The following is a 26,064-nucleotide window of genomic DNA, read 5'->3' as shown; positions in this document are numbered from 1 at the left end:
TACTGTGTTAAGAATCCGTTCCCTCTCTCCCTCTCTCTCTCACATGCTTTTATTTTAATTAGCCAAGCAACAATTAAAAGATTCACCAACTAAATTGAACCTTGTCTCCCCCTTCTCACGATTTGATTTTACCACCTGTCAAAACAACACCCCTTGTTGAAATCATTATGCTAAACTCATACGAACAGAACCAGCATGGGTGGAAAAATAGAAAGCAGCAATTATTTCTAATATTCACGTATTCAGGGGTTATACAGACGTTTGAAGGATTCGGTAAAGGTAAGCCATGTTTGGCAATACCTGAATATGACAGAGATTTATAGTTAAACATCTGGTTGCACATCAGGATTTGTTAAAGGAATATACAGTAGATACCTCATTTGGTCAGACCTTCCAAGTGGTTGTGTTGTTTCTCTCTTAACATTCTTCAGTATGTTCCACTAACTGTTCACTGGGTTGTTTGGCAATCCGTGTCTGTGTGGACGCCCGACCGGTCGGTAGCACCTCTGAGATTTGAACCCTGGATTTCATTTAGCTGATTGTACTACAGCATTACCCAAACGTTGTACCTCATTGGGACAGATACCTTCCAAGTATATTCCACTAACTGTTCACTGGGTTGTTTGGCAATCCATGTCTGTGTGGACGCCCGACCGGTTGATAGCACCTCTGAGATTTGAACCCTGGATTTCATCTAGCTGATTGTACTGCAGCGTCACCCAAACGTTATACCTCATTTGGACAGATACCGTCCAAGTACTGTATATTCCACTAACTGTTCAATGGGTTGTTTGGCAATCCATGTCTGTGTGGATGCCCGACCGGTCGGTAGCACCTCTGAGATTTGAACCCTGGATTACATCTAGCTGATTCTACTGCAGTGTCACCCAAACGTTATACCTCATTTGGACAGATACCTTCCAAGTATATTCCACTAACTGTTCACTGGGTTGTTTGGCAATCCATGTCTGTGTGGACGCCCGACCGGTTGATAGCACCTCTGAGATTTGAACCCTTGATTTCATCTAGCTGATTGTACTGCAGCGTCACCCAAACGTTATACCTCATTTGGACAGATACCGTCCAAGTATATTCCACTAACTGTTCAATGGGTTGTTTGGCAATCCATGTCTGTGTGGACGCCCGACCGGCCTGTAGCACCTCTGAGATTTGAACCCTGGATTTAATATAGCTGATTGTACCGCGGTGTCACCCTAATGTTATATCTCATTGGGACAGATACCTTCCAAGTATGTTCCACTAACTGTTTCACTGGGTTGTTTGGCAATCCATGTCTGTGTGGACGCCCGACCGGCTGGTAGCACCTCTGAGATTTGAACCCTGGATTTCATCTAAATGTGAATAATGGCTGTGGCTCCCTTACAATTCTTCAGTAAGTTCCATTAGTAACGTTTGGGTGACACATCGGTACAATCAGCTAGCCCATCTCTGTTGAAATCCAAGGTTCAAATCTCAGAGGTGCTATCGGACGGTCGGGCGTCCACACAGACACGACTGGGTATGCCTGTAAGTGAGGGTATTGCCAAACAGCCAGTCTTGGAGGGTGCACTTGTCAGTCAGAGCATCTCCAAAACTGCAGCTCTTGTGGGGTGTTCCCGGTCTGCAGTGCTCAGTATCTATCAAAAGTGGTCCAAGGAAGGAACAGTGGTAAACCGGCGACAGGGTCATGGGCGGCCAAGGCTCATTGATGCACGTGGGGAGCGAAGGCTTCCCACAGACGAGCTACTGTAGCTCAAATTGCTGAAGGAGTTAATGCTGGTTCTAATAGAAAGGTGTCAGAATACACAGTGCATCACAGTTGCAGGGCTTTTTTGGCAGCCAAAGAGGGACCAACACAATATTAGGAAAGTGGTCATAATGTTATGCCTAGTTGGTGTAAGCAGGGTTGCATCAGGGAGCTGCAGAATTAGGAACCTTGACTTGAATTAGGGCTTGTTAAATGTACACCAAATGGACAAAAGTATGTGGACGGCTGAAAATCACACTCGATTGTGCTGACTGAACATCACATATCAAAGTCTTATGGAATAATATAGAGTTGGTTCTGTTTGTAGCTGGCATGCTAGCGGGTTGTGCCACCTCAGTTCGTTGGTTTAATTGGCCTGAGACTATCTGTGTTGGCTTGGTGGTAGTGCATCTGAATAACCTGCCTTATAGGTTGATGTCTTATTAGAATCCTCTTTACTGAGGCAGCTGCCTAGGTAGGCAGTAGGCAGCAAGGCAGCTCAGTAGGTTTTCGGACAGACCCATAGAGTCTAGGACTTTGGGTACCTCATTTAGACAGATAGCTTCCAATATAGGGTTGTGTAATGTGAATGTGGGACAGTGGGAGCCTGCCACAGTTGGGCCCTTGAGCAAGGTCCTTAACCCTGTCTGCTCCAGGAGCGCCGTACAATGACTGACCCTGCGCACTGACACTCCTCTATATACAAATAAGCATCACGGTGAGCGCGTGTATTCATTACACATTTGTATGTGAGGCGAACATCTTTTTGAAGCACCCCACACATCTTTATTTCCAGACCCCCACTAACACTCCTCTCCAGCCTGCTGTCTGCTTAACAAATGCTCAAAGTTATTAATCTTTCTCCCTACACACACACACACACACTCTACATCTGCCGTACTTCAGGACGGCACCGTCAAAAGCTCGCATAAAGACACGCTTTGAGCTCACGGCCAGCCCGATCTGATGATGACGATGATGATGCAGCCAAGCAGCACAATGAACTGTGGGAATTCTCTGGTCTCCCATTGATCTTGCCCTCCGCTGGCATCCCAACAAGCCCGTCTGACATTGGGATGAAAAGAGCAGCATTTTCTCTCTCTCTCTCTGTGTTGTGCTTGTGAGTCTCAGACTGATCTGTAAAGATGAGCTGAAAGCTGAACTACCTGTTGAAAGGTTCTCTTAAGGGCCTCTCAATGATATACTGTCTGCTGTGGATGACTAGAGAGAGTAGTATTATGAGAAATGATGAAGGGCAGGGGGAAAAATCAGGTTGCCAGGTTGTAAGATATCCAAATTCTATCAAGTCAGCAGTTTACATAGATTTTACCCTGAACCTATTTGGAACCTACTTTCAGGGAAGTTATACCTACCATGCAGATGAACGTTACGAGTATACAATTACTAACTGAAGCCCATCCGTCGCTCTTTACACTTTGTCACCCTCCCCGTACCCCTATAGGATCCCTATCATCACAAGATCATTCTCAGCACCGACCGCAATGACACTAACATGACAATGACCTGATGTTACTGTGTGTGCTGTACTGCTATGAATGTATCAGGTGCAGTAGTGTTGTTGGGATTTTTAAACACCACGTGTCAACACCTGGTAACTGACTAGTGCTTCAAAGTCTTTTATAGGTTAGAAGCTGCTGGGAGATTGGTGACACCATTCACAGTCAAGCAAGCTTAACATCACCAAGCGTTTAGATGTTGGATGTTTAATAATAATAATAATAATAATAATAATAATAATAATAATAAATAATAATTATAATAATAAAATAATAATAACAAATAAATAATAATAATAATAATAATAAATACAAATAATAATAAAAAATTATAATACTACTACCTTTATTATTATTATTAATAATAATAATAATAATATAATAGTAATAATAACAAATAAATAAATAATAATAATAATAATAACAAATAAATAATAATAATAATAAAAATAAAAACAAACAAATAAATAATAATAATAATAATAATAATGAGAAGAAGAACTATTACAAATGTCAAGTGAGAAGTTCCTGGATTATTGCTGACACTGTCCACAGTCAAGCAAGCTTACTATCACCAAGCGTTTAGATGTTGGACTGCCCCAGTTCTCGCTTTCTATCTTGTCCGTGTGCTCAGCAACAAACTTGGTTTGGTCAAGCTTTAGGGTGCAAAGGAAACCTATACGCCCACAGTGATGCCCATGTTTCAGGGGCTTCTAGACACCACAGACTTGATTGGTTGGTGTTTGAATGTTTTCCAGCATTTATTTTAGAAAAGCTTTCAGATGAGGTATTTATCAAATAAACAAAACAATGAATGATGTAGAACTTTAGAGTAGAAGGATATGTTGTTAATGCTGCCATGTCACAGTTGTTCATCCAGTATAAAGTTTGTATAACTGTATGACCTAAAGTTGGGTTACAACATGATTAAACCAGCGGCAACTCAACAACCCTTAAATTGCTTCAGCTGTGATGTGTTATAATAACACCACATAGAGATTCAAGTGTGTGTTACAACTACTGTATACTTTTAACCTGAATATAGGCAACTGTTACAAAGTGCACACACTTCTATTCCATTTCACGAACAGCCCGCTATGAACGGCTTTGTTCTCTCAGTCTGGTGTTTGATTCAGTTTAGTTCTTGCGCTGGGAACCTTGCCTTAATGCCTCATTACAGCCACTAATAATCCAGTTCAGTCAAAGAGCATCGAGAGGAAGAAAAACAAGGCACGTTTTATTGGATTAATTAGAAGCGTTCGGAAGACCACCTGCAACGGGCTAAACAGAATGGGAGAGAGAGAGAGAGAGAGAGAATCAGGTCTGAGTCACTAATATGCACAAAGTAGGATCCGAACCACAATCTGCTCGTGATTTATCTGCCCATCCGTCCATGAGCCCAAAGCAGGCGGGCACCATCATACCCTCACATTAGATATGCACCGAGATAAGCGGCGGGATCCGCTATGATCGATCTATCGCACGTTTCTGTCCATACATCCGTAAACACGTAGCGGCCAGCGTAATGTCCTCGCATTAGATATGCAAGCATATGGCGACCGTATTCCAATTCTGTCCCCTCGTTCTTTATACGTATCAAAGTCGTTAATGACTTCGGCTGACTTTCGCACTCTGAGTAAATAACGATCGATTTATTAATGATCGTGACCTCTTTCATAATTCATTCATGCGCCCTGGCATGGTAATTAGTCAATGATTTTTGATCAATATAAGCCTGAAATAACAAAGCAGCTAATTGCAAATGATTTCTTTCTTTTACATTTTTGGATTCGAGTGGAGTGAGGCTAGGGAGTCGTTGTTGTTTTGCTTTATGTTTAAAAGAGACAAGAGAGTGTTTCTACACTCACTGTCCTTTTTTTATCAGCTCCACTTACCATATAGAAGCACTTTGTAGTTCTACAATTACCGACTGTAGTCCATCTGTTTCTCTACATACCTTTTTAGCCTGTTTTCACCCTGTTCTTCAATGATCAGGACCCCCACAGAGCAGGAATATTTAGGTTGTGGATCATTCTCGGCACTGTTGTGTTGTGCTGGTATGAGTGGATAAAACACAGCAATGCTCACTGTCACTGCTGGACTGAGAATAGTCCACCAACCAAAAACATCCACCCAACAGCGTCCCATGGGCAGCGTCCTGTGACGCCTGATGAAGGTCTAGAAGACGACCAACTCAAACAGCAGCAACAGATGAGCGATTGTCTCTGACTTTACACCTACAAGGTGGACCAACTAGGTAGGAGTGTCTAATAGACTCACTCACTGTCCACGGTGTTTTAAAACTCCAGCAGCGCTGCTGTAGCAGGTATTATTTAGTGGTGGTGTGTTTGTTAGTGTGTGTTGTGCTGTTATGAGTGGATCAGACACGGCAGCGCTGCTGGAGTTTTTAAATACCGTGTCCACTCACTGTCCACTCTATTAGACACTCCGACCTAGTTGGTCCACCTTGTAGATGTAAAGTCAGAGGCGAGTTGGTCATCTTCTAATCCTTCATCAGTGGTCACAGGACACTGCCCACGGGCCGCTGTTGGCTGGATATATTTTTGGTTGGTGGACGATTCTCAGTCCAGCAGTGACAGTGAAGTGTCTCATACCAGCACAACACACACTAACACACCACCACCATGTCAGTGTCAGTGCAGTGCTGAGAATGATCCACCACCTAAATAATACCTGCTCTGTAGTGGTCCTGTGGGGGTCGTGACCATTGAAGAACAGCATGTAAGCGGGTAACAAAGCATGCAGAGAAACAGATGGACTACAGTCAGTAATTGTAGAACTACAAAGTGCTCCTATATGGTAAGTGGAGCTGATAAAATTTTTGATTTAAAGAGCATGTGAGTTGTCCTCTGTACTGTAAATGCATCCTGTTATTGTACATGAAACCACAATCAGATCAGATATCACTATCAGTTAAGCACAATCAGTACGTCTAAGTAAGAGCAATGCATGACATCAGTGAGGATAGAGTGGAATTATTCATTATTATTATTATTATCAACGTTATCATAAAATGTAAGCACATCTGCTCGTAAAATACATCTAAACGACACAGCGCGGATGCACAGCGCACGTTTTACTTTCTACCCAAGCTGCAGAGCAACGTGCAACTCAAAACACCAATCGATAAGACCCGAATCCGGTTGTTTTGCCGTGTTGCTTAAAAGCTCATGTATTAACCACAGACGTGCATGCCACCGGCTCCCGTATGAGAACACACCAGCAGAGGAAGTCTCGCGGCTTTGAGAAAGCTCAGCTAGATTAATTAGAGCGCGCGGCTGCTCTTAGACTATGGGTTTCAGGTACACGCACAGACTTTCGAATCAGCCTCGCAGACGCCGAAGCGGCCGGGACGTACAGGGGTGCAGAGCGCGGGGGAGCCAGCGCGTGTACCGCGGACCACCGGTCGATGACATGCTTCCGAATAGGTGAGCCTAGCAGAAGTTACAATGTTTGGAAGGATGGAGCGGGGTCGTTTATCGGTTAGCAGAAACTCGAGTCGCTCTGGTGCAAATCATAACAGAGGAAACCACTAAATGCATCGCATGTGGCTCATGGAAGAATGCGTGTTTTGATAGAGCAGCTGCAACTGTTGGGCCCTTGAGCAAGGCCCTTAACCCTTAATTGCTCAGACTGTATACTGTAAGTCGACCGTGTACTGTATAGGTGCTTCTTCGATGCCTCAGCAAGTGTGTCGTATCTTTATACTGTATAAACGTTCATTTTTAATCAGAAAATCTGGAATGACTCAGAAGCAAGAACAGCATATTAATTCCCGTCATTTGCATACACTCTTCAGTAAGGGTGCGTTCAAAAACAAACTTGGTTTGTCAGTTCATTCCACATCGTTCCTTCATCTATTTGCTTTTGTTATATGGCTAAGATAAAAAAGGAAGTAAAATTGAAAAGAAGGGCAAGCCGCTATCTCACCATATAAGCAAAAGCTCATCAGGGCTTGCTTAAATCAGAGATTTTCTTTGCAGAATCCAGTCTGCGTATATGCAAGGGGTGCTCAGGGGGCACAGCGGTCTAACAAGCTTGCAGAGACACCGACCTGGTCAACATCCATCACGTCGGATAGAATCTACTGTAGATGCAGTAAGGATGGATGCAGAAGGTGATCCCTGGGATTGGTCCGGGTACTTCCCAAGTAGGAAAGGGGGAAAGGGGTCTGTCAGATAAAGCTTAGCATGTCTCTCATAACGCAATACAGCTCTGGCAGGTGAGAAGATTGGACAGGGGTTCAGATCTGGGGTTGATCAGATTGGGGGTTGTGCAAGCAACACACAGTTGGAAATGACTAAATTGGGAAAATCCAGAAGAAATATCTACAAAAATATCTAAAAAAAAAAAGAAAACAATAAAAAAAGAAAAGAATAATAATAATAATAATAATAATAGTAATAATTGACTTTTTAATTTAGTTTAAAATAATAATAATAATAATAATAGGGTAAAATACAGAAGAAATATCTTAAAAAATATCTAAAAAAAAAATAATAATAATAAAAAAGAAAATAATAATAATAATAATAATAATTGACTTTTTAATTTAGTAAAAAAAAAAAATAATAATAATAATAAGGTAAAATCCAGAAGAAATATCTTAAAAAATATAAAAAAAAAAAAAAAGAAAATAATAAAAAAGAAAATGTTAAAAAATACTTATTTAGTTAAATAAATAAATAAATAAATAAATAAATAAATAAATAAATAAATAATAAATAATAATAATAATAATAATAACATTGACTTAATAATAATAGGGTGTAATCCAGAAGACATATCTGCAAAAAATATCTGAAAAAAAAAAAATAATAATAATAAAAAAGAAAAATAATAATAATAAAAAATGTTAAAAAATAGGGTGAAATACAGAAGAAAAAAATATCTGAAAAAAATAAAATAATATAAAACAAATAATTATAATAATAATAATTTAATAAAAAAATAAAATAATACTTATTTAGTTTTTAAGAAATAATAATAATAATAATAATAATAATACCCTTATAATTTAGATTATCTGTTGAATATTCACAAATGTGTGCATCGATAATTGTCCTCGCTCCCTGAATTCTGTTTTGCTGAATATTAGATTTCATCTTATAATTGCTTAGCGATGTAGATTAGCAGTATGCATGCTTATACGCGTGAGTGTGTTCATACCCAGACATTAAATCCATAATACACCTACAGAGCATTGTTGCATTGTTTCAACGCATTTTTTTTCCCTCGTTTTTTATTCCTCCGAGACGTAGCCGGGGACAAAGCGAAATGGCATTTAATAGCAACCCACGATGCATTCAGAGAAAACTGGAAGTGACCACAGTCTTTTATTCATTTTGAAGTGATAAGAGTTCCCAACCAGCTCGGCGTAGGAAGAGTAAATAGCCGACAAACAGGGAGTCCTTATTAGAGCCCTTAAAGTCAGAGTGTCATCAAATATGTGCTCCTCGCCCACTGGCTACCACAACGCTCACGGTGCGACCAGGACTTTTTGTGTGTAAATGTGGATACGGGGTTTTCCGGTCTTGGAAGAGCTTACAGTACCATGGCATTATACACCGATTAGGCGTAACATTAAAACCACCTCCTTGTTTCTACACTCACTGTCCATTTTATCAGCTCCACTTACCATATAGAAGCACTTTGTAGTTCTACAATTACTGACTGTAGTCCATCTGTTTCTCTGCATACTTTTTAGCCTGCTTTCACCCTGTTCTTTAATAGTCAGGACCTCCACTGGACCACTACAGAGTAGGTATTATTTAGATGGTGGATCATTCTCAGCACTGCAGTGACACTGACATGGTGGTGGTGTGTTAGTAGCAATGCTGCTGGAGTTTTTAAACACCTCACTGTCACTGCTGGACTGAGAATAGTCCACCAACTAAAAACATCCAGCCAACAGCGCCCTGTGGGCAGCGTCCTGTGACCACTGATGAAGGTCCAGAAGATGACCAACTCAAACAGCAGCAATAGATGAGCGATCGTCTCTGACTTTACATCTACAAGGTGGACCAACTAGATAGGAGTGTCTAATAGAGTGGACAGTGAGTGGACACGGTATTTAAAAACTCCACTCATACCAGCACAACACACACTAACTAACACACCACCACCATGTCAGTGTCAGTGCAAAGCTGAGAATGATCCACCACCTAAATAATACCTACTCTGTAGTGGTCCTGTGGGGGGTCCTGACCATTGAAGAACAGCATGAAAGGAGGCTAACAAAGCATGCAGAGAAACTGATGGACTACAGTCAGTAATTGTAGAACTACAAAGTGCTTCTATATGGTAAGTGGAGCTGATAACATGGACAGTGAGTGTAGAAACAAGGAGGTGGTTATTGCATTTGGCTACTGTTACCAGGCAGCATACTAATCGGCTTAATGAGACTTTATACATTGTATTGTGTTGACCAAAGGAAAACTTGCTTTATTGTTCCTCAAGCTTGACCCTGTTCATCACGAGGGAATCTGACAAACAGACAGCGTATAGAATTTTAAATCTGCCCGACCGTGCCCTAACCAGACGACAAGAGACCCTGCTTATGTATTCAGTTCATTCTGACGGTGCACCGGGCCGCTCCGTGGCCATTCTCAAAGCTGGGAAGCCTCTGATACATCGGGAACCCTTTCAATAACGCCAACTGTTGTTTTCCACTCAACGGAAGCCATACGAGAGTGAGAGCGGAGAGAAAGGAGGGAGCGAGAGCAAAGCGATTCGGATCAAACGTAATGTGCGTCTTAATGAAAAATGACGCCGAGACAAGTGTCGCGGCACCCGAGATAAGGGTGTGTGTTTACTGGAGTAACCCCTCGGTTTTAAGTGCCATTGTTAATATCGTAATTGTAGCATTGTGCCGACTTTTCGCGGCAATGCCAACGCTCCGTTTCATTAAGGCGTGTAATTGGAGGAATTCCGATAGGCCGGGCCCGAGAAGTTTAATTATGCGGCGCCTCGCTGGTGTTTACTGGATAATTATTGCCTCCAAAATTATGTTACTGTTCGAGAGAAACTTCTGAGAGTTGAGAGAGTTGCTTCTCCCCCAAAGTGTGAGAGTACATGTAGTACTTCATAAAAATCAGAAGGAGATAAACTCACTTCTCTTTTTTTTCTTCACACTCGTCACTGTGGAGCAGTCATCGTTAATAACCGTTTCCCCCCACACACACAGATTGCACGACTTGGAACGCCGGAAAATTCGGAGATGAATTTTGATTTCTTTAACCTTTCAAAATTAAGCCACGATAAGTAGGAATGAAATCGTGCCTTATACGGAAAAAATCGGTGACATTTGTTTGTATTTGTGCTAAAGCCTTAATAAACTGAACATGTTTCGGATCTTATTTTCCTGGCCTGCTGTTTTCTTTAAATTATTAGCTAGTTTTCAACCCCCAAACCAGGAAAACTGCTATAAAATATTGTTCTTACCATGTATTTTATTATAAACGATTGGGGATCGGTTTTATTTGAAGTGGTCCGGGTCCTTCCTATGTGCATGTTCTCCCCATGTTTGCTGTCATGAATGTAGCCGAACTGTAAAAAATGACGTTTAAAAATCCAAATAAATAAATAAATTAATTAATATAAAAAAAGAGTATTTTAATATTGTTTATGGGGAAAAAGGGGCAAAGGGAAGTGGACCAGTGGCATCATTGTGTCAGTGTCAAGGTCTAATGTAATGGCATATAAGGTTGGATAATTAAGCATTATAAAGATGTCTAGGAAACATTTAATTTTTCACCCTATTTAATACAGACACTTATTTATTTATTTATTTATTTATATTTAATTAAAAAACATTTTTTTAAATAATAGATAAATATATATTTTTTTCTATTTGTTGTAATTAAAATATATTTTTTATTTTTATTAATTATTTTTTATTATTTTATTAATATGTTTATTTTTTATTTATTTGTTTTCAATGAAAAATGTATATATTTTTTATTTTTATTATAAATAAATGTATTTATTTATTTGTTTTCAATTAAAATATATATTTTTTGTTATTATAGATAAATATATTTATTTATTTGTTTGTTTTCAATTAAAAACTATATATTTTTTATTATAGATAAATATATTTATTTATTTATTTGATTTAAATTAAAAATATATATTTTTTATTTTTATTATAAATATATTTATTTTTTTGTTTTTCAATTAAAAATATATATTTTTTTTTTATTATAGATAAACATATTTATTTATTTATTTATTCTTTTTTTTTTTATATATATCTTGACCACCAGAACCACTTAGCATCTTCTATTACTCACGCAATGTCTATTTTTACCTTTTGTATTTTATTTTACTTATGATTTATAGTTGTCTGCTCATTGTAAACACTAGGTCCAAGTTGTAGTCAGGTCCCAGACTGCCAGGTGTAAAAGAATCACCCCACTTATTCATACTGGTTACACACTTTATGTGCATGGTTCTGATCTTCTAGGGGATACCCCTTACTATGGACTGTTTTTTAATGAGAAAAAACAGGACCACAGGACCATATTTAATGTCTCTTCTTTTGTTCTCTGCAGGATGGAAGACTCTAGTTTGTGCCTTGGTGTGTCCTCAGCGGTCCCAGATACCGACATCCATATCAGCAGCGCTGTGCTTAATGGCCGCTATCCGATCAGTCAGAAACTGCATCAGCTGACTGCCCAGCTCGGCCATGCCTTCCCTGACCTACAGAGCCGCCAACCCATCCCAGAGGAAAAGGCTGCCACGCCGCTGGACGAAAAAACACACGCCTCTCTCGCGAGTCAGCCAATAAGCAGCCAGATGGCTCTGCTAGCCAACCAACTCAACCGTAACATGGACGCGAGCGCCCTGAGCGGTCTCAACGGTCGCGTGGACCTGCAGCAGTTCCTCAACGGGCAAAACTTGGGAATCATGTCCCAGATGAACGACATAGAAGACGACGCCCGCAAGAACCGCAAGTACCCCTGCCCGCTGTGTGGGAAACGATTCCGATTCAACAGTATCCTCTCCCTGCACATGCGCACCCACACTGGAGAGAAGCCCTTCAAATGCCCCTATTGCGATCACAGGGCGGCCCAGAAGGGCAACCTCAAGATTCACCTCCGCACGCACAAGCTGGGAAATCTCGGCAAGGGTCGCGGGCGCGTACGCGAAGAGAACAGACTCCTTCACGAGCTGGAAGAGCGAGCCATCCTGCGCGATAAGCAGATGAGGAGCAGCTTACTGCAGCCCTCACAGTCCATCACACCACAACTCGGTCTGCAGAGCCCAAACCAACAACAGCCCAGCTCTGCGTGCGGTCTCCTGACCCCCACGACTCTCGGAGGCACCCCCGACGGACCCGCGCAGCCGTCTTCCTCGCCCAAGCCAGCCGGCACCACCCAACAAGACGAACAGGCGCTCAACCCGGCCCAGGGGTTCCGTTGCACCTTCTGCAAGGGCAAATTCAAGAAGCGCGAGGAGCTGGAGCGCCACATTCGCATCCTTCACAAACCCTACAAGTGCACCCTGTGCGAATTTGCCTCCTCCCAGGAAGAGGATCTGATCAGCCACGTCGAAAAGGCCCACATCACCGCGGAGTCCGGACAAGGCCAGGGCACGGGAACCGGCACCGGAGAAAAACCCGCCAACGAGTTCCGATGCGAGGTGTGCGGCCAGGTCTTCAGCCAGGCTTGGTTCTTGAAGGGTCACATGCGCAAGCACAAGGACTCGTTCGAACACTGCTGCCAGATTTGCGGACGCCGCTTCAAGGAGCCGTGGTTCCTCAAGAACCACATGAAGGTGCATCTCAACAAGCTAGCCATCAAAAGCAAGCCGACTATCGGAGGTGGCGCCGACCAGGACAGACCCTCCATGAACAGCATAAGCAGCTTAGCCCAAGAGGCTCATGCCAACCTGTATTCACGGTACATCTCCTGCCTGCAAGGTGGTTTCCTCAATCCCGAAAAGCAAACCCTGGCAGAACAACACCAGATGCTGGCCAAGGCTGGCATAGCCATGAAGGAAAAAGAGATGCTCGGAAAGCTCTTGGGACCAGTGGCTGGCATGAGCCATGCCCTGGGAGAGAATGAGAAGCGTTCGCTCTTGGGTTGCCTCAACCTGGTGCCTCCTCTTAAGTCTAGCTGCATGGAGCGCTTACAAGCGGCGGCCAAGGTGGCGGAAATGGACCCGCTTAATAGCTACCAGGCCTGGCAGATCATGGCACGCAGCATGGCTGTCGAGCGCTCCTTCATGCCGAAAGAGCAGTACCACGGTGCCCACGGGCAGGAAGAAGAAATGGCCAACGCTGCCGGGATGGCGCATTTCGGGAAAGACAAGCAAGAGCACTCTCTCGATTCGAACGACGGGTTCAAGCAGAAAAACCACTCCGACGCCCTGCACAGGATAAGACCCGGCGGAGGCATAATGCCCATCAAGGAGGAAACCGGAGGCTTCGATGTGAGTCACCGTGAGTTCCTGCCTCACCATGGAGGTCTGGGTCTCGGTCAAGGGCTCGAATACAGCCTGGCCAGCATTAAAGACAAGCCCAGTGAGTGCCCCGATTGTGGTAGGGTGTTCAGAACCTACCATCAGATGGTGGTTCACTCCAGGGTTCATAACAAAGACCGTCGTCCAGAGGAAGGCCTCCAGCACGTCCTCGACGAGAGGCGCGGTTCAGCCAGTGACCCCGAGTCTCAGTCCATCAGCCGCTCGACCACCCCGGGTTCGTCCAACGTGACCGAAGAGAGCGGAGCCGGAGGAGGACACTCCCAGTCCGGGAGTGTCCAGGATGACAGCCCTCATCCTTCTTCTCCATCTTCAGGTAGGACCTTTTTATTATGGACCACCTACACATAGTTGATGCAGAACTAGGTCCTAGGTTCATCTTATGGTCATGGTCATGTAGTACCAGCATGTGGGTGATACACCACATACATTTCAGCACAGCCCACCCTCCTCGTCTTCACGGTCCTGACCCGTCCCCGGCGATCAAGTCATTTCCGTTCAGAAGCCGTCAGACGCTAAATCCACCCCAGCTAAGGGACGCGACGCTCTCGGAGATAAAGTGTGTGTTTAGCGGGATTAAGAGAAGCTGCAGCTAATGATTACAGAACTTTTAAAGGTAACTTTGCGATCCCTCCGGGGTAGAACGGCGCAGCTAAGCAGCCTGTCTGATAATTAGGTCACGACTACGAGATAATCAGTCGGTTTAAGCAAAACAAGACACTAATTAAAGATACACATAGAAAACGGGTCGAAAACTGGCTTTTAAGTCGTCGTCGTTCCGTTCGTTTCTTATCGCACGGGTTCGAACAGGCCATGGGTTGCGCTTATTTTAATCTGAGTAAGAATATCAGGCAACCCGCAACCTAATTAGAAATACGGACGCTGTAACCTCGGAGTAGCGATATCGCACAGACGTGATTTTTGGTACCTTGAAACTCAATATCAATTGGTTCTGGGATTGGCGTTGAGTTTCAAGGTATTTTTTTTTCCAATTAGGATGTATGGGAAACCTGTTCAGCTCCACTTACCATATAGAAGCACTTTGTAGTTCTACAATTACTGACTGTAGTCCATCTGTTTCTCTACATACTTTTTTCAGCCTGCTTTCACACTGTTCTTCAATGGTCAGGACCCCCACAGGACCACTACAGAGCAGGTATTATTAGGTGGTGGATGATTCTCAGGATTGCAGTAAACATCGTGTCCACTCACTGTCCACTCTAATAGACACTCCTACCTAGTCGGTCCACCTTGTAGATGTAAAGTCAGAGACGATTGCTCATCTATTGCTGCTGTTTGACTTGGTCATCTTCTAGACCTTCATCAGTGGTCACAGGACGCTTTTTACAGGGCGCTGTTGGTTGGATATTTTTGGTTGGTGGACTATTCTCAGTCCAGCAGTGACAGTGAGGTGTTTAAAAACTCCATCAGCGCTGCTGTGTCTGATCCAATCATACCAGCACAACACTGTAGTGGTCCTGTGGGGGTCCTGACCATTAAAGAACAGCATAAAAGGGGGCTAACAAAGCATGCAGAGAAACAGATGGACGACAGTCAGTAATTGTAGAACAACAAAGTGCTTTTATATGGTAAGTGGAGCTGATAAAATGGACAAGTGTAGTGTAGAAACAAAGAGGTGGTTTTAATGTTATGGCTAATCGGTGTATATTTTACGCATATGTAAAATAATAGCATTGTTTTTGACACTTATACAATGAAAATAACACATAAAACAAGCTTAACTTACAATTCCTCAGAACCCCGAGCTGTAACACAAGTTTAAAAGTGAAACAGTGGGGAAAATCCAGCTAAACACAGATACACGTGAAGCTTTCAGAGTGGATTTGATGGTTCGTTTCAAGCCAAGCGCTGAACAAAGCGACTTTTCATTGTTCATTTGAAATTAAATAAATACATGTTTTTAAAAACGAGCTGAACACGTTGAGTTTAAGGGTACAAATTTGTACTGTTATGGACGTCGAGTTCCTAAAAGCACAAGCAACCGATTTCCACACTTATTATAACACTTCATGACAACCTTTGCTTCATCAAAGAATGACAATGAAATATCTCTCGTCATCCTCCCGGTGAGTTGGCACTAAAGTGCGGACACCAGTTAAAATCCCCAGGTTGCAGCCCAGCTAGGTGCTTAGGGCACGGTGCCAGCACCCCCCTTTTACCCCCTGATCCCTGCAGCGTCAGGTCCACGCTTTGAGCTTGACCTTGAGGGCTTGCTGTATTGTAAACCGGTCGGCTAACACAGTCTCACATGTGTAAAGTCATAAGGAACACACCCGGGGTTAAGTCTCAGTAGTGATATCGGGCGGACGGGTGTCCACACTGACGTGATCGGCTATGGTCGAAACCTTGACATGGGATGACCAGGGTTTAGACATCATTCAGTCCAGATTGTATCTAAAGCAGTTTTAGGTGGTGCAGTGGGAAAACACGCTAGCCTGTTGCCGCTGGGGTCCAGGGATTGACTCTTACTGGTGATATTGATTCAGATACAAGTTCCCCTTTCCAGTTGATGAATAGTTCAGGTTTAATAACACAGACACATGGATAATCCTCTACCCAATGCTAGGTGTAATTCCTTTAAAGAACAATGTTTGTGACAGTAATTACTTTTATAGTTGTTGTAACCAAGAGTGATGATGTCCAAATACTTTTTGACTGTATAGTCAGATAGATGGCTAAAATATCAAACACCTATTCGAAGCTACAACAAAGCTCCAGGTAAGATGCATGCAGAGGTATTAAAATAAATAAATAAATAAAATATAGTAATAATAATAAAAAATAAATAAATAAAATATATATTAATTACATTATTATTAATATTATTAATAATAATAATAATACAAATAATAATATACTGTGTATTCAAGCGCAGTTAGTTAGAATTTGGATTTTATTTTTCTTTATTTAACACATCTGTTAGCAGTGCATTTAGTTGTAACACCAAAACTCACTTATTAGGAGGGATGTCCACATACTTTTGGCTGTACAGTCAAATAGTACTTCAATATGAATGACTAAAAACAATGTTAGTTTTTTATTTATTTATTGTAGTCTGCTGTACCAAGAGAACGAATCCAAGTTTAACATTGCTAATAGAAAAGGAGGGAAATCAAATAACAAATAAAAAACCCATTTCCACAATAGTTGGGACATTTGGTAAAATGTTATAAAAAGGAAAGTGTAGTGTTCTATAAAATATAAAAAAATATTGTCAATTTGAAGTAGCTTTTGGTGACCTGGGGGAAAATAAAATAAAGAAATAATAAAATAAAATAAAATAATAAATAAAATAAAATAAAAGAATACATAAAATAATAAATAAAATAAATAAATGAAATAAAAGAATACATAAAATAATAAATAAAATTAAATAAATAAATTAAAAAATAAATACATAAATAAATAAATAAAAACAGCATGGTTTGTCAGGTTTTCTGAATTAAAATAGTAGTAAACATGCAAAAAAAAAGTCTAGAGCTCAAATAGTAGTGTTTAGTAGCACATATTCGACCCACAACAAAGCTCCAGGTAAGATGCATGCAGAGGAAAAAAAAAACAGCATAATAATAATAGTAATAATAATAATAATAACAATCTATACTGTATAGCAAAGTGCTGCTTTGGAGGTTTTGATCATGCTAGGTGTTTGTTTATTATTATTCTACTGTATTTTATCTGTACGCCTGCAAACCTATGTGTGTGCACATTAGGAAACAGGATGTGGCAAGCTATACCTCTTTTACTTTTAATATCTCACTTGTCGCTGGCAACAGAAAACACACTTCCTCTCTCGTGTGTACGGTTTTAATTTTTCTTTTTTTCTTTAAAAAAAAATAAAATAATTCTATCTTTCTTTAACACGCAGCAGCCTCCGTACCAGCCTCGCCAACCTCTAAACCACCTACCCACTGCAATTCTGCGTTAAACTTAAATTATAGTAATCAACAATAACATCTCAACTGTGAAAGAAGGTCGACACAATCGCTTTTGTCTTTAACACTAGTGTTGTTTAGAGATCCAGAGAGGGAGAGTTGCCTCAGAAACGTCCTTTAAAGACCTTTCTCTTCCGCCTCTCAATAATCAACCTTAAATGTACGTTTCTCATTCAGAGGAATCTCCGGCGCTCTACGTCTGCTCGAGCTTCTCCTTTATTACATTTTTCTCCCTCTCCCATCTCCTCTTTTATTTCTTATTACCATTACAAGATTGCTTTGACTGCAGAAGGAATCCATTGTTAATTCAGATCCTTTTCGGGCTCTATAAACAAGGGGGCACCACTTTTGATAGTGTCTCCGCATTCATTACGGTAGGCCTTTGAGCGACGGCGCGGGGAGACGGAGAGAACCAGACCGAGATCGCCTTAAACAGAGGCTTATTCTGAATGGCAGAGGAGACACTATTGAACCTAAAGTAATACTATGTAAAATAGGGCTCGGGGTGGCGTGAAAGGGGGCACCGCAAACATTTCGTCTGTTTGAACACACAGAGGTTGAAGGGAAAAGAAAGGAATCGGTGGTAGGATTATTTGGCATGTAAGTTGCTTCAACTGTCCATTTTATCAGCTCCACTTACCAATTAGAAGCACTTTGTAGTTCTACAATTACTGACTGTAGTCCATCTGTTTCTTTGCATGCTTTGTTACCCCCTTTCAGGCTGTTCTTCAATGGTCAGGACCCCCACAGGACCACTACAGAGCAGGTATTGTTTAGGTGGCGGATCATTCTCAACACTGCAGTGACACTGACACTGCTGATGGAGTTTTTAAACACCTCATTGTCACTGCTAACCTGAGAATAGTCCACCAACCAAAAATATCCAGCCAACAGCGCCCCGTGGGCAGCGTCCTGTGACCATTGATGAAGGTCTAGAAGATGACCACTTCAAACAGCAGCAATAGACGAGCAATCTTCTCTGACTGTACATCTACAAGGTGGACCAACTAGGTAGGAGTGTCTAATAGAGTGGACAGTAAGTGGACACTCATACCAGCACAACACACACTAACACACCACCACCATGTCAGTGTCACTGCAGTGCTGAGAATGATCCACCACCCAAATAATACCTGCTCTGTGGTGGTCCTGACCATTGTTTGGAAGCTAGGGTCAGAGCACAGTCTGAGCCACTGTACAGCGCCCCTGGAGCAGAAAGGGTTGAGGGCCTTGCTCAAGGGCCCAACATTGGCTGCATGGCAGAGCCAGGATTCGAACTCTCAACTGGCCCGGTTCACTCTTTTCTTGTCTTATATCCCCAGTGTATAAATGTTTAACACAGCTAAGGAATTTAGATATATCTCAGGTCTTCACCGCTGTCCAACATGTCAAAATGAAATTGGATTTGCCAATGGATGCCTTAGGTTATAAAGCATGGATATTCATCTAATTATGAAATGACACTGGGGGTAATTACACATGCAGGATTACTGTAACAATGTAATAGTGTGTAATTAAAGTCAAAATAAAACGTCTACTTCTACATTCTAACCTAATTCCAACTAGCTTCGCACCAACGTCAACCCAACCCTGGTGAGTGCAGGGCAGGAATACCCCCCATTCTCAGACCTAGCCAATCATGTCTGAGTAGATGCACAGCTGATAGCATCACTGAGTGGTGGATGATTCAAGGAGGGTGACCAACCACAATGAATAAGCACTTCGGAGAGGCGCATGCTAGTCTGGGTCTGGTCAGGGCAGGTGTGGTCATTGCAATCAGGAATTTGAAATGATTACATTGGGTGAAAAAATAATTCAAAAATAAAATTAGATCTTAATAAAATTAGATTTTTAATAAAATGAGTACATAAAATGTTCTAATACTGGATGGATGGATGGATGGATGGATGGATGGATGGATGGATGGATGGATGGATGGATGGATGGATGGATAGATAGATAGATAGATAGATAGATAGATAGATAGATAGATAGATAGATAGATAGCAGGTAGACAGACAACAGACAGACAGGCAAATGGATGGGTGGATGAATGGATGGTTGCAAAGATAGACAGACAGCAGACAGACAGGCAGATAAACAGACAGACAGACTGACATATAGAAGGATGGACGGACGGACGGACAGACTCATAGATAGATAGATAGCAGGTAAACAGACAGCAGACAGACAGGCAGATAAACAGACAGACAGACATATAGAAGGAAGGATAGATAGATAGATAGATAGATAGATAGATAGATAGATAGATAGATAGATAGATAGATAGATAGATAGATAGATAACAGACAGACAGGCAGATATACAGACAGACGGACATAAAGAGCGAAGGATGGATGGAAGGATGGATGCAGGTAGACAGACAACAGGCAGGCAGATGGATGGATGGATGGATGGATGGATGGATGGAGAGTGGGTGGGTGGGTGGGTGGGTTGATAGATAGATAGATAGATAGATAGATAGATAGATAGATAGATAGATAGATAGATAGATAGATAGATAGATAGACAGCAGGTAGACAGACAACAGACAGACAGGCAAATGGATGGGTGGATGAATGGATGGTTGCAAAGATAGACAGACAGCAGACAGACAGGCAGATAAATAGACAGACAGACTGACATATAGAAGGATGGACGGACGGACGGACAGATTTATGAACGAGCGGCTCTGAACGTTGATTGTTTACCGCCCGTACTCCTTTGAGGCTGTCACCGGGCAGTCCTTATGAAACATTTATCAGTCTGTTTTATGTCTTAATGATCCTGTTAGGATTCCCTGCTTGGTTATGGAGACAACACAGAGCAATGTACTGAGGGGGAAGAGAGAGAGAGAGAGAAAGAGAGAGAGAGAGAGATCACAGGTTGGAGAGAGTAAACTCCATGCTGTAGACAAACCTTTTATTTTAATTCCTTGGCTTTGCTTACCTCTCTCCCATACAAGCCTTTTTGGCAGGGATGATTTTATATATATACAGTATATATAACTGCAGAGGGTACAGATATATACAGTATGTTTGTGCCCTCTGCAGTTTTTTGTTATGTATTTTAATTAAAACATAACATACATAACATTATTATTAGATTATTATTACTAGAGGTAAATACTCCTGGACGGCATACCACTTTTCGCGTCTACTACGGTACTGTCGACCCGGAGATCGACGGGTGACAGCTGCCTTCCTCGACCAGAGCCGAAATTCCTCTGGAACGAACCTCTCCCTCCTTCCTCTCGCCCTCCCGCTCTCAACCTCAACGCATACAAATGGCCGAGCCGGGTGGGAGGGCGCTTTGTTTGAACAAGTGAACTTGGGCATGATTGGGGTTGCTTTCGTGTGAAAGAGCAAGTGAATACATTGACCTTTGTCTCATTAAAAATGGAGGACCAGGCATATGATACCATGACAGAAGAATCCTCCTTTACCCTTTTACTTCTTCGCTTCTTCACCATGACCCCCCCCCCCCCCCCCCCCCCTTTTTTTCCGCGACCTTGCTTGCTTTAAAACTTGCTCTCAGGTTCCGTCCCCATTTTTTGATCATGTTCTGGAATAAGTGACTGATATTACAAGATATGATGATTTACTACAAGCATTTAAAAAGGCACACTTGTCACAGTTCTACTGTTTTCTCCCACAACCATGCTGGGTTGGCCAGGGCAGGGGGGTATAGGGGGCATTCATCATGCTCTGATGAGTATCTTTTTTCCCTGTCTGTCCTAACCCCATTGACAGGCCACATAAAAAAGCCTTTTGTGTCAGCATCACAACACTGACATGAGGCAGATAATGACATGAAAAGTTTCTCTCATCATTTATTCCATTTATATAAATTTAGCCGTGGTTATCTTCTAATCTTGTGACGGGAGGGAAGCTGGGGGGTAAAAAAATGGTCCGAAAAAAACGTCCGTGGATTAAGATCTTCATTTTTCTCCGGCCCTGCATTCCAATTGTTCTTAAAATATTTGGCAATGTCAATTAGTAAGAGAGCAGAGCTAGCTGATGAACACAATTTTCCACTAGACTGAGCACCCTATTGTTGTGGAGCGAGGAGCAGATTTCTGAGGTCATTATCATTCCCCGTTAGCCTGGCCCAGCTGCTCCTCTCGACTCTAGCCAAACTCGACACCACGGCTCAGGGTAGCAGGCAGCAACAGGGGGCCTGGAGAGAGACGGGGAAGGGAGGGAGGGCTGGCAGCACTGCGCGAGAGAGCAGAACAGTGTGCGTGATGGAGTGAGATGGAAATTTAGGGATGCTTAGTTAAAGCAAGGAGAGTCGCGCGAGCTTACCAACCAGTCTATACCACAAAGTTTGAAACTGGGAGTTACTGGGAAAGTTAAACAATTCAGGAACAAAGAAAAACTGTGGATGGTCATACGACTGGGTGAAATAAAGCTGATCTGCATGGATAAATCTCTCAGCTGTAGATCCCTCCCTTGGCAGACAGGGGTAAGACAGTGCAGCCTTAGCAAACTGGTCCTGCTGAGTTTATTCAAGACAGACATGGACATTTGAGATATAGCTCACACCTTACGAGCTGGTCTCACCCTAGCAAGTCATACAAAACATTATGATTCCTTTATTGAGACAAGGTTGATTAGGCAGACACAGTACCGAAATTGTTGATCACATCTAAGGAGGGTATATTTCTCAACCCCTACTTATTTGCCATACTTCTGTAAATTTGTGCAGGGCCAGTCTTACGCGTGGAGAGTCACACCCCAATCTCCGCATGGAGATAGATAGATAGATAGATAGATAGATAGATAGATAGATAGATAGATAGATAGATAGATAGATAGATAGATAGATAGATAGATAGATAGATAGACACACAGCAAGCAGACAGGCAGATAGACAGACAGAAAGACAGACAGACAGACAGACAGACAGACAGACATATGTATAGATAGATAGATAGATAGATAGATAGATAGATAGATAGATAGATAGATAGATAGATAGACATCAGGTAGACACACAGCAAGCAGACAGGCAGATAGACAGACAGACAGACAGACAGACAGACAGACAGACATATGTATAGATAGATAGATAGATAGATAGATAGATAGATAGATAGATAGATAGATAGATAGATAGATAGCAGGTAGACAGACATCAGGTAGACACACAGCAAGCAGACAGGCAGATAGACAGACAGACAGACAGACAGACAGACAGACAGACATATGTATAGATAGATAGATAGATAGATAGATAGATAGATAGATAGATAGATAGATAGATAGACATCAGGTAGACACACAGCAAGCAGACAGGCAGATAGACAGACAGACAGACAGACATATGTATAGATAGATAGATAGATAGATAGATAGATAGATAGATAGATAGATAGATAGATAGATAGATAGATAGATAGATATTAGGTAGACAGACAGCAAGCAGGTAGACTTCGGTAAATTTGTGCAAGGCCAGTCTTACGCGTGGAGAGTCACACCCCAATCTCCGCATTCCTCCACATCTGTACAGGCATCTCGGGCTACATACCAGGGTCCCTACACAGTGTCCCCCCCCCCCCTTTTGTTTTTAGTGTGGGCTTTTTCCCACCCAGCAGACTAGTGGCCAGTTTTGCTTGCTGGGTGGCACTATAAATACATAACCACTAGTTGTCCTCTTATCATTATCTTTGTGTGGTCACTCTCTGGCTTTCATGGTTATAAGATAGTTCTATTCCCTATGTCACCGCCTGAAAAGATAGAATGAAGACCAATAAGATGCAATCTTGTCAGCTGGGCTACAAAGTGCCTAAAAATGCCTTTATAGGTATCACAAATATAGCAATACATAGAAATAATAGACTACCGGTATAAAGGCGGGCCACAAGACTCGTAGGCATCGAGTTGAGAAAACAAATCAACCACTTTTTTTCTGTTATGTAACCTTTTGCTCTCCTCCATCCTCTTTCCTGATCTTTACCAGTCATTTAGGTAGTTGTTATGAGTACTTGCGGCATTTATCATTTCAGCACTAGACATTTCGGATTGTGTAACGCTCCAATAAAGATCCCTTGCCCTTTTCAGCAAACGGAGATGCACGGCGCCGTTGTTTATCGTCCCTGACAGCGATAGCGAGCGGCCACGTGAACATCACTACCTCCCGCGTCCTAAGTGGCTGGTTTTTGATTAATAAGAGGTGGAACCATTTGATCTGGAGTGGAGGACACTGCAGCGACTCACCATCCTCACCATCGCAGGGGAGGGCTGATAAGCTGCCCCCCGATAGAAAGCCACGGAGCTCATCAACAGATTGTATTTACTTTCCCGCGCACAGGCACTCGAACCCGACAGGCACAGCAGTCCTAACTTATTAAAAAAATCGGCTTGTGAATCGCGTGTCGTCTCTTCAACTTCTTTCTCCTCTCCACTTTGATTAAAACAACAAAAAAATGAGACGAGTGTTTTATTCATTTGGTACAAAACATCATCATACTTGCATCATTGTATCCGAAAGGAAGCAGTTTTTTTTTTAGATGATGAAAGGGTTCTTTTCACTCAAAGCAAAAATCAAGGGGAAAAAAAAGCCCCCTCACTTTTGTCCTCGCCAGCTGTACGTTCTAATGCGCTCCCAGAAGCGTTTTTCACTCCTCCCCGTTTCCACCGCGCGGCCAACCCATCCCAGTTCGCCGGGCTATACGTCTCACCCTCCCTTCACCTACCTGTAGAAAGTTTGCATTGCATCAAAGCTACAGTCTCAGCTCACAGCTGCCAAGCTCCTCGTCCCCTGTTAGCAGGCATCCAGCTGTCAGGCTCAGATAGGAGGAAGAGAGGGAGAAAATCTCTCACCAGCCATATGGTACCGAGATCCGCCGAATCTCCCGCGCTCCACGGGCAAATGGCAAACTCATATATCTCATCAACACTCGGCGATGTCGAATATCACCCCCTTCGCCCTCTCCATCCGAACCTGGGACGTGGACCAGTAAAATCCCGGCTGGATTCATATCGTACGATATTCCAATCTAGGTTCAAATCGGTTTCTCCAGGATCCTCTGCGAGATCCTCCTCCGTGGATGCTTGCCACGTCCCGCTCACTAGGTGCGTCCCTTTCCGAAACACAGCCCAATGCAAATCCCAGAACAGGTTGCACTGCTTAAAAGCAGACACGTTCAAGATTCAACATACCCAACCCTTGAGAGCCAGGCTTCCATGTTTCAAGCTATTAACAGGATGCTATTTTTTCGGGAGTTAATCCTACCAGGCCTGTGCCATCAGCCCGTGCTGCCTGAATGTAAGTGCTGCCTTATGGCATCGCAAGCCTTGGCGCAGCTCTGGTATTACGGGTACATAACCGAATAATGCCGAAAACACTGTCAAAACTTAGCGTAAGTGAATCCTCCCTTCTCATTCCCACACCGGCACCGAGCGTTGCTCTGAGCAGCCAGTATAGCTGGTACTCAGAATAAGCTCACAGATCTCTTCCTTAACCCAACCTGAAGAAGTCACGGTAGGAGCGATTATTACGGCGTTCGTCGCAGTGTTTCGGAGGGACGGTACCATTAATGGCCCCACTGGGTTTCTAATGAGTGTTGTGCCCGAAACAAAATGAGCTAATTAGTGTTATCATCCATATATCAGGCCGTACACATACACACTGATCTGTACTCTGGCTTTTTTTTTTTTTGCTTACACACACAGAAGGAAATACAGCATCACTGATTATTATTATTAATAATAATAATAATAATAATAATAATAATAATAATAATAATAATAAAGAACTAAATACATAAATACATAGTAATAATATAATAATAATAATAATAATAATAAAGAATTAAATACATAAATACATAGTAATAATATAATAATAATAATAATAAAGAATTAAATACATAAATACATAGTAATACTACTCCTACTACGACTACTACTACTAATAATTATAATAATAATAATAAAGAATTAAATACATAAATGCATAGTAATAATAATAATAATAATAATAATAATAATAATAAAAATAAAGAAATAAATACATAATAATAATAATAATAATAACAATAATAATAATAATAATAATAATAATAATAATAATAATAATAATAATAATAATATAAAGTATACTTAAGTATTATTATTATTATTATTATTATTATTATTATTATTACAATGATTACATGGCTACAGTGGATATTTGGCTGGGTAGCACTGTCGCCTCACAGCAAGAAGGTCCTGAGTTCGATCCCCAGGTGGGCCATTCCAGGGTCCTTTCTGTGTGGAGTTTGCATGTTCTCCCCGTGTCTCTGTGGGTTTCTTCCGCTCAGGTTTCCTCCCATAGCCCAAAGACATGCAAG

The 26,064-nt window shown here is 41.9% G+C and overlaps 1 protein-coding gene across 3 annotated transcripts in view; it reads left to right on the top strand.

Moving 5' to 3' along the window:
- Positions 1-26,064, top strand: part of znf536 (zinc finger protein 536) — a 310,124-nt gene that overhangs the window by 159,908 nt on the left and 124,152 nt on the right. For all 3 annotated transcript variants that reach the window (XM_062989495.1, XM_062989496.1, XM_062989497.1), the window contains one exon: positions 11,841-14,086. In XM_062989495.1, the coding sequence (XP_062845565.1) occupies positions 11,842-14,086 (2,245 nt within the window). In that variant the 5' untranslated portion in view covers position 11,841. The remainder of the gene's footprint in view (positions 1-11,840; positions 14,087-26,064) is intronic.

This window comes from Trichomycterus rosablanca, chromosome 27 (genome assembly GCF_030014385.1).
Source record: "Trichomycterus rosablanca isolate fTriRos1 chromosome 27, fTriRos1.hap1, whole genome shotgun sequence".
Lineage (NCBI taxonomy): Eukaryota > Metazoa > Chordata > Actinopteri > Siluriformes > Trichomycteridae > Trichomycterus > Trichomycterus rosablanca.
The sequence above is the reverse complement of the archived record's forward strand: the minus strand, read 5'-3'. Positions and strand labels throughout refer to the sequence as shown.